Genomic DNA, 13,057 nt, shown 5'->3' on the forward strand with positions numbered 1-13,057 from the left:
CAATATAATGGAATGTTTAGCACAGCCCCAACCACCTGGCAATTCCACACCCTCTTCACAAATCTGTGTTCACTCCAGTCAGTGAGTGAGACACCGGGGGTGAAGAGGGGCAAGCTGTACTTAGGAGCTCTGAGATTCAGGGTAAATGATTTAAGTTCTCTGGCTTATTTGTTTCCTAACTGCTAAAAAAGACTAGAGCTGCTCTGAGAATCAGAGACAGTAACCCAAGAAGCTGAGGTCCCGACTGGCACAGACAGAATGGCAGAAAGGTCTTGTCCCTGGAGTCTCCCCTCTGCTGGCCACTGGACCATGAGAGAAACAGTCAGCTCAAGGTCCTCTGCCACTGGGTGGAATTTTCCAGAGGAGGCCCTGGAACTTAGTCAACTATGACCCAATGCTCCAGGGACGAGCTCTTCCTCAAACCCTCTCAGGCAGGCCACCATGGAGTTGTTCCTCGAAGCGTCACATGTGACACTCAGACAATTACAAAGGGGCACCTCTAAGATCTCCCCCAGCCCACGCTGCTCCTGAGGTACTTAGTACTGGCTCTTTCTTTTTCTGCTCTCAAGTGCTACTGTTACCAAAGTCCCACTAACAGCTCAACTTTACCAACTGCAGTGAGCTCAGATCTATTAACCACCACTGCTTTAAAGTCACCACCAAAGCCTCATGGATGGGGCTGACGTATAGCTCAGTCTGTAAAGCATAAGGACCTGATTTCAGTGCTCCAGAATCTACATAAAAAAGCCAGGTGTAACAGATGTGCTTGTGATCCCACTGGTAGGGACACGGAGGCAGGTAGATGCCTAGACCTCACTGACCAGCCAGCTTATCCTAATCAGAGAGCCCCAGGACCCAGTGAGAGACCTTGCCACAAAAAAAACAAGGTACAGGCCAGCAAGATGGTTCAGTGGTTAATGGCACTTACTGCCGAGTCTCACAACCTGAGTTGAATCCTCAGCATCCACACTGCTGAAGAGAGTCAACTCGCCTGAGTTGTTCTCTGACCTTCTCAAGTGCTACGTCACACACCAACATCCCAAACACACACAAAATAAATAAATAAATCTAAAACTTCCAAGATGGACAGCACCTAAGGCATGATATCAGAGGTTGCCTTCTGGCCTGTGAACATATATGCATGTCCACCCAGACACCACACACACGTGCACCTACTTACACATGAACACATACACACACAAACTAAAAATGTCGTTAAAGCCTAAAGGATACTACCTACTTCCTGCTTTGGGCAATAGTTACCCTCAGACCACTGATCACGGTCAAGGGGTTTTGATCTCTGGTTTTACTATGCTGAAGATCAGAGTAAACTGAATCACCTCTAAAGAATTAGAGTTCTTTTTCCCATACATGTTCTTAGCTGAGCTTTCTACAGCAGGAATTCAGACCAAACCTTTTCAGGGTGCTAAGTACCAAAGTGATCATGTTTTCAGCACAGAAAATAAAGATTGATGAGAATAGACAGACTTCTGTCCCTGAGCTGATGTCTCCTGTCCTACCCCAATAATCTGTTTCCTGTGGTAAAGAAATCACTGTTAGCTATCTCTGAAGTCCTCCTAGCCTCTATGCCCAATGTTTCAGAGCCTTGATAGGTGGCCCTCTTTAAACTGAGGAGATGACATCCACAGCTCTGAGAAGGATACAGCCACTTTTAGTGATTATAGGGAACTCTCTACTCCAACCTAAGAACCCCTCAAGCACCTTAGCCTATCAACATTCTCTTTCTTACAGATATTTTATTTTCGTTTACGTGTCTGTGTGAGAATAATGCCACGTGTGCAGGTACCCACCGATGCCAGAAGAGGTGTTGGATCCAGAAATGAGTGTTAGGAACAGAACTCAGTTCCTCTGCAAGAGAAGGAAGCAAGCTCTCTTAACTGCAGATCCAGCTCTCCAACCCAAAGATTTTATTTTTAATTTGTGTGTATGTGTGTGTGCACATGTGTATGCCTACATGAATTTGAACATGTTTGTCTCCTCTAGAATATATTCTTGGTGTGTGCGGGTAGATGCTCACGGAGGTCAGACCTCCTGCAGATGGAGTTACAAGAGGTTCTGAGCTGCTGGATGTGAGTGATGGGAATGGAATTTGAGTCTTCTTCAAGGGCAGCAAAGCTCTTAACCACTGAGCCATCTCTCCAGCCAGCCATTCTCAGTAATCTGGGTGATTAACAGAGGGGGAGCTCAAATTTAATTGATAGAAGACATTGAGAAACAGTATGTTCAATAAATGTTTGAGATGAGCAGTGGCAGGTGACCTAATTCAATCAACTGAATTCTGCAGAACTGACCTCAAGCACCAGAAGGGGACCCGGTCTCTCTGGTCACAGTCATCCATTTGAAACAGACAGCTCACGATCACCCCATTTATTATGCCATTAATAAAGACTAAGATTAAACGACTTAGGCAGCAGCTTTAACTTGTTGGTATGTCCAGCACTAATAGCGTGAAAATATAAACACTTTGACCAAATGGATTAACCTCTTTTAATGATTAATTTAAAACATTTTAATTCTTAAGGAAGTTTGAAATTTATACCAACACAAAAGTAGCTGAATAAATCTAAATCCAAAAATATTGGTGTAAAGCCAACTTTGAATCAGTTAGAAAAAAATACTTAAAAAGCAATCTCATGTAAAGGCACATTTATTTCACACAGGCATAAATTGGTATCTTATTTGATGTACAAATATGTTTTGTCTTCAACACATCAAATATGACTCATTATACTCAGATTCTTTCTGATCTACTGTCCTCCCTCCCTCCCTCACTCCTTCCTTCTCTCTCTCTCTCTCTGGCAGTGGCTCAAGTCCAGGGTAGAATGCCCAATATAGCTGAATATGACCTTGAACTTCTGACCCCCCTTGCCTCCATTTCCTTAGGCCTGTTCTGAGATTATACCTTGTGTGCCAACATGACAGGTTTATGTCACTGTTTAAGAAAAAAGAAAACAGAAAACAAACCTAGATCTTTATTTTTAAAGTTGCTCTTTTGAGTCTTAACCATTTATTATTTCTGCGATTAGATTTTTCTTACTGACACAAGTTTCCATTGTCAAGGGGTAACTCAGACATTGCCACATCCCATCAGTACTTAAATAATGAAACAAGATAAGGGTTTTCCATAGATGGATGGGAAAAGGCTATCATAAACCAAAGACTGTGATTATAACTAATCTGCAAACATAAAGTTTTTAAAGTTAAAGAACGAGACGTTTTTAAAGACAGGAATAATATGTGACCTGACCAAGTTCTCACTCAGCACTAAGGGCTTTTTTTACACATTTCGTTTCATACCTTTCAAATACTAATAGCCTTTTGAGAGATTCTGTCCCCAGTTTATGGGGAGGGAGCCTGAGGCTTAGAAGGAAAGTTAAGTGACAACTACAAAGAGAGGAGTCAAGCATGAAGGCCAGGCTGGCCTCCTTCCAGAAGCTTGTGGTTCCAGAGCTTTTACGTGGCCGGGTCTTATGTACTTCCTATATTTTTAAGAGCAACACTGAAAAATAGAGCCAAAGGGTAATGAAAATTGAGCCAGATCACTTGACTCTGTAACAGTACGAGATAAATGTCTGATGAGTTATTCAAATGAGGAAGACTTAGAGCCTGAGGGGTTTATATCCAAAACATATAAGGAACAGAACTCAATCACAAGAAAACAAATAATTTTAAAAAAATAGAAGACAGATAAAAGAAGACCTACAAAGTTTCAACAGGGGTAAAAAAAATAATATTTCATCATCAGGGGACTGCAAACTTAGACCACACCACCTCAGGCCTGGTAGAACATCTATTATAAAAAGACAAAATAAGGGACTGGAGAGGTGGCTCAGTGGGTAAGAGAAATTACTGCTCTAACAGAGGGAACAAGTTCAGCGCCCTGCACCTAGATCAGGAGGCTCACACTTGCCTGTAACTCCAGCTCCAGGGATATGGAAGACCTCTGGCCTCCAAGGGTACCAGCACTCACATGGTGCGCACACATGCGCGCGCACACACACACACAGACTATTCAGTCTTGGAAGGGAATCCCAATTTGCAACTATATGCATGGAGCTGGAGTATGGGGTGCTAAGTGAAATGAGCCAGGCACAGAAAATAAACACTGTATGAGCTCAGCTGTATGTTGAAATTTTAAAAGCTGAATTCACAGAAGCACAAAGTAGAACAATAGTCACAGCCAGGGCCAAAGTTGCCAGGAATGGGCAAATAACTGATCAAACAGAATGAAGTTTCCATTAAGCGGGATGAGTAAGTTGTCATGGAAACTATAGTCATTACTTATGGAACACCTAAAAATTACTTATGATGGATCTTAAATGTTCTTATCACAAAAAAGATAACTATGTGAGGCCATGGATATGTTAATTAGCTTTATTAAATCATTTCATAATGTATATGCAGATGGAAATTTCACATTATGCACCATAATATGTACAATTTATGTCAATCACACCTTGATAAAGCTGGATAAGGAAGGGAATCTTGTAGGATTACCTACCCCTGCAGGGTTAGAAAGAAACTCACAAAGGTATTTCAAACAGTCAAAGCAATCAAAACTCCAAACAACAGAAAACCACTGATTTAGGATGATCCTAATGAAGGCCAAAGTGTGCACCACATGTGCAATATCAAAATATCCGCGCAGGGGAGAGAGCTCAGAGAATGGGGTGCTTGTTGTACAAGCAAGAGGACCAAAGTTCAGATTCCCAGAACCCACATAAGGCCAGATGCACTAGAGGACATCTACAGTCTCAGCATCCAATGCTCCTGTAAAGAGATGAAAGACAGGGGAGACACCACAGAAGCTCATGGACCAGTCAGTCAGGTGTGCACAACGGTGAACAAGAGACCTTGTTTCAAACAAGGCGGAAGGTGAGGGTAGACTCTGACATTGTCCTCTGACCTCCATACACACATTGTAGTCCACATGCACCCGCACTTACAAACAAAACACACACAAAGAAGTTATAGATGTCTTCTGAAATGGCAATAACCACTAAGAAGGTGAGGGTAGACTCTGACACTGTCCTCTGACCTCCATACACACATTGTAGTCCATATGCACCCGCACTTACAAATAAAACACACACAAAGAAGTTATAGATGTCTTCTGAAATGGCAATAACCACTAGGTCTTGGCAGTCACCTGCTCAGAGGCTAAAATATTTGCTGAAGTAAGAACTTGCAATTCTTTAATTTACTGTTCCATTTTTCAAGTCTTTGATATTTATCATGGATTCCTCATTTCTACTTTCTTTGCTTGTTTAGTTTTTGTCTTTTTGAAACAGGGTGTCCCTGTAGCCCCAGCTGGCCTGGAACTCATTATGTAGGCCAGGCTGGCCTCAATGTCACAGAGATCCACCTGCCTCTCCCTCCCAAATGCTGGAATTAAAGGCGTGTACCACCATGCCCGGCTATTGCTACTTTTTAAACTGCCCTTCACTCCTCCCTTCCCACTCCCCATCCCCAGTTCAGCACCATGAGAAACCACATCAATACATTCTCAAGAAACTATATGGATGTCAATTCCTGAGCAGAGCTGATATGGTACCAAACAAAGAAACTAAAAGATAAAAAGTCCAAGATACACTCATATTTTCATCACTGCAAATAAACAATCTCTTTGACCTTTCCACAATAAACTAAGCAACTGTAGAGATACTGGATGTAGAAAAACGATCAGAATAAACTCTAAGATAACGTTGTACACTGAAGCAAGCTTCAGTGGTCTCAAGATTGAAGGTTTCCTATATATACCGCCCTTCCAATTATCTGAACCACTGGGGGATACGTAGGTAACTTTCAATTTTTTCCAGAATAAGTTAGAGAAGATTCAACTAATAATACATGTTTCTTTTGTTAATAAGATGACACACTTATCTACAAAGCCTTCCATTGTCAAACATGCAATTTGTCCTGAACATTCATCCTTTTCACTAATATCTTCATGATCACATTCATACTTTTCCATCATTTTATGATCTACACGAAGACGTGGCTGCTGACAATTAAGGAGAGAAACACTTGGAAATTCTTGAAATTGTGCCTAAATACAAGCAGCAAATTCAACAAATTCCTCGTCAATCAGTGCTTTAGTGAGAGCAGATGCCAATGTACCAAGGACGGGTAGTTTTTTTTTTTTTTTTTCTTTTTCACCAAAATAAGTTGAACAAAATTCCCGCATGATTGCATATTTTAAAATCTAAGCTGCATATTTGCCAACACTGTTAAGCTGTTCTATCAACTGTCTAGCTTAAGCCAAATAAAACCCTTTGCAACTTTGGGGGAAAACTTCTATACAGGAAACCATAATTTCAGACAGGCATGATTGTTCCTGAAGGTGCAGCAATTTACATCAGATCTTACCTTTCTAACAATCCAAATTACATGATATGCCACAATTACAGGGTGACCGTATAATTGAAGATGTTGTAGATTTAGATATCTGTCTTCTGTGTGAAACAAGGGAAGTAAGAAACAGCACAATGTGGGTTTTCTACTGCCAAGGAACTTCAAGTGCTGCTAGCATTACTGGTTTTTAATGGTACAAAAATATTTGTTTCACAGTATCAGAGGAATTTCTGGGGAAATTTTCACACGATTTAATACATGAAAAGTAATCTTCCCTATGTGAGCCAAATAAATGCCATCTTTGCTTCTAAGTTCTATCATGAGAAAGAAGGATAATGTGCTCTTAGTTTTCTGTGGTTCCAACCTGCTGAAACAGCAACAAAAGGGTCAAAACGATGGCATCTCATTTTTAAACCTCCTCTACAGACTAATGCTGCTGAATTAAAAGGTGGGTGTTACCTTTAGAAACATCCTATACTTTGGGCTGGAGAGACAGCTCAGTGGTTAAGATCACTAGCTGTTCTTGCAGAAGACCCAGGTTCAAATCCTGGCATCCATGTGGCAGCTAACAACTGTCCATAACTCCAGTTTCAGGGGATCCGACACCCACTTCTGACCTCCACAGGCTTCGCACGACACAGGTGCACTTACCTCCATGCAGGCAATACACTCATACACACAAAGTAAATAAAAACAATAAATAAAATGTTAAAAAAATCCTATTCTTTGACTTCTGATTGGGCTCACGTCTTTCCCATTAACCAAGGTGAATGTTATTCCCAACACATAAAAGCAAACGACAAACAGAAAAGCAAGAGAACCTCATGTCACCAACTCCAGCAGGACTGCATTTTCCCTGGTTTTATTCCAGTCTGAGTCCAGCCCTGCTCCCATGATCATTGTTCTAATTTCCTGTTGTGGGTGCTTTACTTTTACCAGCAAGTGTGATTTTATTTGGTTGTGCAGTGGAAATAGATTAGCCTTTAAGAAATTATGAAAAGATGAGATTTGAGAGGCTGTTTCAAAGCCATAACTACTTCTAATATTTGTCTGTGACAGAGGGTAGAGAAAAGATGATGTCACTGGGACCTTAAAGATATACTGCAGATTAATGATGCAATTTTAATGATACATTTCTGGGGCTGGAGAGATAGCTCAGGGGTTAAGAGCACTCGCTGCTCTTCCAGAGAACCCAGGTTCGATTCCCAGTACACACATAGCAACTAACAACCACCTGCAGCTCCAGTTCCAGGGGACTTCGGAGCCCTCTTCTGACCTCTGCAGCATTGCATGACATGGGTGCACTTACATCCATCCTAACAATACACTCATACACAGAAAAAATAAAAATGATAATTTTTTTAAATGATACATTTATTTTGCTTGGCTAGCAGTGTATACCAGAAGCTTTACATGATCAACAGTAATCCCAAAGGTAATCTTAGAAAAATTATAACCATACATATCTAGACATAACAAATTTTTTGTATGATTTAATAAGGCCATTTAAAAAACAAGCATGAAATGGTGAATACTTAAATGTAATCATCTTGGGGGAAAAGTAATAATAACTGGCCAAATAAAAATTTCAGCCTCCCTTAACAGTTATGGCAGGAGTTTGATGAGACTGGACCACTATTAAATACCATATCACTGGGCAAGTCTTAAACTTTAGTAAAAGTCCTTCTAATCTCAATCATCACCACTCACACACTATAATTTTCTTCTTTCAAATTTATCTCAATCTTGAATGGAATGGAAGAGACTGCCCAACTCTTCGCACCATAAAGTTTATAAGGCATAATGTTTTTAACTTAAGAGTTTCAAAGGCTGTGACAGAGTTAACACCTCCAGAAAAGGTGTGCCTATCTCTGTAGTGAGAGAGAAACCAAGCTGAGAGGCCACTCTGCATCTGAGCTGGAGGAGTAGAAGCAAGCCCTATTTCTCAGCCCACAATATAGTATCCAAAACAACACTTCAGCATCAGGAATTGTACATGGATTGCCAGCCCTTAAGAGATACTTAAAAAAACACATGCTAATACATTTTATATATGTATACATTAGACATAAACATCACACACAGCATCCCTAATATAAACATCCCCAACTGAAGCTCTTTGAGTACCAATATGTGCCACAAAAGAAAATGTCCACACCTGCCTTCATGTGACCAGTGAGAGACAAAATAAATTTATACAACAAAGTATAGTAAAGTACAAATAAGTTATGTGTTTAAACTTGTATCTATTCCCAGAGATCTCTCTTTATGCACATACAAATATTACAAAATTCAAAAGAATCCAAAGTCCCAAGCTGCCTGATCCCCAAAGTTCAGAACACTTCTGATCCCAAGAATTGTGGATATGGGATCATCAAAACGTACAGGATACTTGTGTAGAAGGCATACTATATAACTCCAAAAATCTATTCTATTGCACTGTACAATTTGAAAAAAACATTAAATTTGCAATTTGTGTTATTAATATTATTTTTAAATCACCTAAAAATGCAAAACTCCACATTGTACTATCAAATCAGTAGTCAGGAGATATATCAGATGTGCCCAAAATAAAATTATAATAAAAATACCCAGAACCCAAAGAGTAGCACTAGTGTAAAAGGAGACTGCCATTTACACACACTCATACTGCAGCTAATCGCCCCCAGCTCACTCCATCTACACAAAAGTGGAGTAAAGATAACAATAAGAATGTCAAAGGATACAACAACTGTTAAGGAAACAGTTACAAGCAAATAATACTAATGACAAATCAAGGCACTGACCTTGTTGTTTCTTCCATTATTTCCACATAAAAGCTCATTCTTTAGAGGCTGGAGAAATGACTCAGTGGTTAAGAGCACCGACTGCTCTTGCAGAGGACCACGGTTCAGTTCCCGCATGGCGGCTACAAACCATCCTTAACTCCAGTTCCACTGGAATCCAATGCCCTCCTCTGACCTCTGATGCATTGCACAATATGGGTGCACTCACATACATGCAGGCAATACACTCATACACATAAAATAAAAATAATAGATAACATATTTTTAAAAAGAAATGATACAGGGCAAAGCTAGGCCTGGTGTCACATGTCTTTAATCCCAGTACTCAGGAAGCAGAGGCAGGTGGATCTCTGTGAGGTCAAGGCCAACCTGGCCTATGTAGCAATTTCAAAGCCAGAGAAAGTACTAGTTGTCTTTTTAATAAGATAAAAATTCAAAGTGATCAGCCAGTCAAATAACTGTATCATATATTGCTCGATCAATGCTGTTTATTTTTTTCAGTGTACGTATGCACCTGTGTGTACATGCATGCATACATAGGAAAATAATGTTATGAGACCAAACTAAGTTATCCTTCCCAAGACTGTTCCTTGCCTCAAAACAATTCTTTCTCATCCTACATGCTATATATTCAACCGTTCTTTGACAGGAGAAAGTAAAAAGGTTTCACAGTGAAGCCAATAGTCATTTTACCCTCCTGAAAATAGTAACCAAGTATACCAATTAAAAGAACACATCATATACAACTAATCTCCAATGTTATGTACCTGTAACATAAGGAAATACATATTTATAAATAAAGGAAATACTATAAAGTAAAACCTTAGGTCAATGTCCAGAAAAGAGTAAATAATATCTATTCATAAATTCTTGCATACAATGGAGATTCAGAGTGGACTAAACTAAAAGATAAAAAATATTCAGTTTTGTAACTTGGTAAATGATTAGAACACAACACCTAAATATAAAAAGCATTTCTGCGGGGTTGCTGTCTAACTTTTTCAAATATAATCATATGTCTGCTATGTTCCAAACCTATATTATTAAGGAGAAACTATACCTTAATTTCTACACAGCAATGATAACTTTGAGCCAAGTTCCTCAGGCACCTGTCCACCTTAGGTACTCATCCCACAGACAAGGCCACGTAAATAGTGCTGAAATCAACCAAACTGTCAGGGAATACTTTTAAGGATTTCAGCTATTCATGTTAGTGTTTAGTGGGTGCTTGAATATGCAGGCTAGATGAAAGAATAGACAGGAAAAACTGAAAATCAAGAGAGACTTCTGCTGCAAAGCATACATGGCAAATTATGAATGATTTCAAATCCTCATTTCCCTGTTTCATACCTATTTCAGTTCTTTCTCTCTTTCTCTCTCTCCCAGTCTATCTCTCTCCTCTTCCCTTTCCTCTCTCGTGTCATCCTTCCTCACAGCTGATGGCTTCCTAAGGTACTGAAGGAAATGTGCAAGGACCTCCTCCCACTTCCTTACCTCCCAGTGGACTGTCAACCCTGCTGTCATGCAGCACAGATCCCTGAGATGGATGTTCAGCCCCCGTAACTTTGTTTCTACTGGGCTAATAATGTATCCCAAAATAGATGATAGAAGATATATTGATGATAGATGATGGATGGATACACAACAGATAGATAAAGGATGAATAGCACGTGCTAGATGATTGATATCTAGATGGATGGATACTAGAATAACAGAAAAAATGCCATCTAGACCCCCTATCAGGTATATTTTACTTACAGTATTCTGGATATACATAAGCCTAAAGTTCATATGTCCCAATCTCTCACTTTGCAATAACAGTCAAAAAAAAAAAAAAAAAGGCTAAAAATGAGGTCTGTATATCCCAGCTGTTCCAGGAAAACTTTTCAAACTTTTCCTTTGGAGAAGAGCTGCAGAATAAACACAATAAAGAAAGGATTCCCCTTATAAAGCTCCCGGGGCCACCGCCTACCTTTCCCAGCATCCCTCAACCTCTCCCCAAGTCTTGGCTCAGGTTTTAAGCAGCTCATGACTGAACTCCAGTTTTCTTTACACCAAGACATTTTTGCCATTCTAAAACATCCTCCACACCGCTAATGTGGATTTCTGATAGGCTTGGTATGATACCTCTTTTGAGAAAGGTTACTGTGTCTTTTGGCAATGCGGGTTATCATAATCTCAAGGCTGTTTTTCATAAGTGAACTGGCCCTACATATCCTAATGCCCTCCAGCCTGCTGCATCCCACAGGTACTTACTGCCTCTCAGCCTGTGCACTGACAGCACACTCCCTCCAAGTAGCAGCCCAAGTCAACCAGAACTCACTCTCTGACCCACTCATGTGGGTCAACCATCTGAAACGTCATCTGTGTGTGTGTATGTGTGTGTGAAGCAGGTCAAAGCAAAGTTTGTCCATATTAATTCAGCCCGGTTTGGATATTTTGACACGGTATCATTCTCTTTTGAGTTTACTATTAAATTTTATGGAATTGCATGAGCTTTTTAGAAAATTTCATTACACGTGGGGTGTATACTTCTGGAGCACTGCTTTTTAATTAACTGATCTGCATCCTAACAGTTTCTTGAAGCCTATAAAACCTCCTTTAAAGTAAGGTAGTCAGAGTCAAGAATGCCCCAATTCACTCATATTCTTGAGGTTAAGAACTGGACAGCATTCAGTAAGTACCAGCATTAGAAAAACTGGATCTTGTACAGGAAAGCTGCAACAGTTAAGTTACACTTGATAGAAAGTATCACTCCCTTCAATAAACACACACTGTTAACCTGAATCTGACCTTCAGAATTCTCACTCCCTAGACGAGTGATTTCTTGATCCATGGCTTTTCCCCTGTATCCTTCTGCTCAGGGTCACCATCACAACCCTCAAAGTTTAGCACACTTTATTCCAAATAGTTCATGGAAATCTTTCATGATTATTCATTAAAAGGTGGACACAGTGTGTCTTCCAGGGTTGAAATTCAACACTTTTAGCTAACTCCTCCCCAAAGACTGGCACTAAGCCTTGCCCTTTATCTTACCGCGTCTTTTTATGAAGCGCCCCTCTGGACAGCTAGGGAGAGAATCTAAATTCAAAACCGCTCTGCAAACAGTGATACATGGGTGGCTTAGCCCAGGATAACGGCCCTTTCCCCAGCCTGCCTTTGGTGGCCGCTGTCCAGAGTCCCACAGCCTCAAAATAAAGAGTACAGCCAGCACCGGGTGTTCCTAGAACTCCAGACCTTCATTACTTCAGTCTCCGAACATGAGTGCCCAGGAAATGAATAATAGGAAAGCTGTAAATTTCAGGGTTTACTACTGGAAAAATCTCTTTCTACCATCACGCGGAGGGGCTACTAAACCCAGCGGGGACTTGGGGGGTGGTGCGCCGCTCACTTGTTTTCACAGCTGGCCTGCTCGGTCACCCTTTCTTAAAAGCTGATTGACAGGTGAGAAATTTCTGGTCACCAGGTCACCCCAGGAACTCCCCAGCATCCACGTGAGCCGGGAAGGGAGGCTGGAGGAAAAGGGAGCGGTGCTGCAAAGGCGCCCAACCGTCCCAGGGGAACTCCGGTGCAGGAAAGGGGATTCTGGCGCCGGGAATGCGCTGGTCCTGGGTCCAGAGGAAAGTCGGGACGGCCACTGCCGGGCAGCCGGAAAGCCGCGAGGAGAAGGGGGGGCGGGAGGGGAGAAGTGCGAGATTCCTAGAAATGTCACAGGAGTGATGGGAAAGGAGGAGAGGAGGCCGACGGAGCCGAGGAGGCTGGAAGACGCGGGGCAGCACCGGGCGCCCGGGGTGCGCGCCGAAGCCAGGCGGCCGGGGACGGTGGGGGGTCGGGGCGCGCGGGGCGGCGGCCGCGGACGCCTTACCTTCTGGTCCACGATGGAGCAAGCCATCTCG

At 41.4% G+C, this 13,057-nt stretch overlaps 1 protein-coding gene across 1 annotated transcript in view; it reads right to left on the reverse strand.

Moving 5' to 3' along the window:
* The window catches only part of Prkd1 (protein kinase D1), a 371,822-nt gene extending 358,769 nt beyond the window's left edge, over window positions 1–13,053 (reverse strand). Inside the window, exon 1 of the mRNA XM_008829250.3 lies at window positions 13,027–13,053. Coding sequence (XP_008827472.2) covers window positions 13,027–13,053 — 27 coding nt within the window. The remainder of the gene's footprint in view (window positions 1–13,026) is intronic.
* Window positions 13,054–13,057: the final 4 nt, after the last annotated feature.

The sequence above is a fragment of the Nannospalax galili genome, unplaced genomic scaffold (assembly GCF_000622305.1).
Source record: "Nannospalax galili isolate Female #2095 unplaced genomic scaffold, S.galili_v1.0 scaffold554, whole genome shotgun sequence".
Lineage (NCBI taxonomy): Eukaryota > Metazoa > Chordata > Mammalia > Rodentia > Spalacidae > Nannospalax > Nannospalax galili.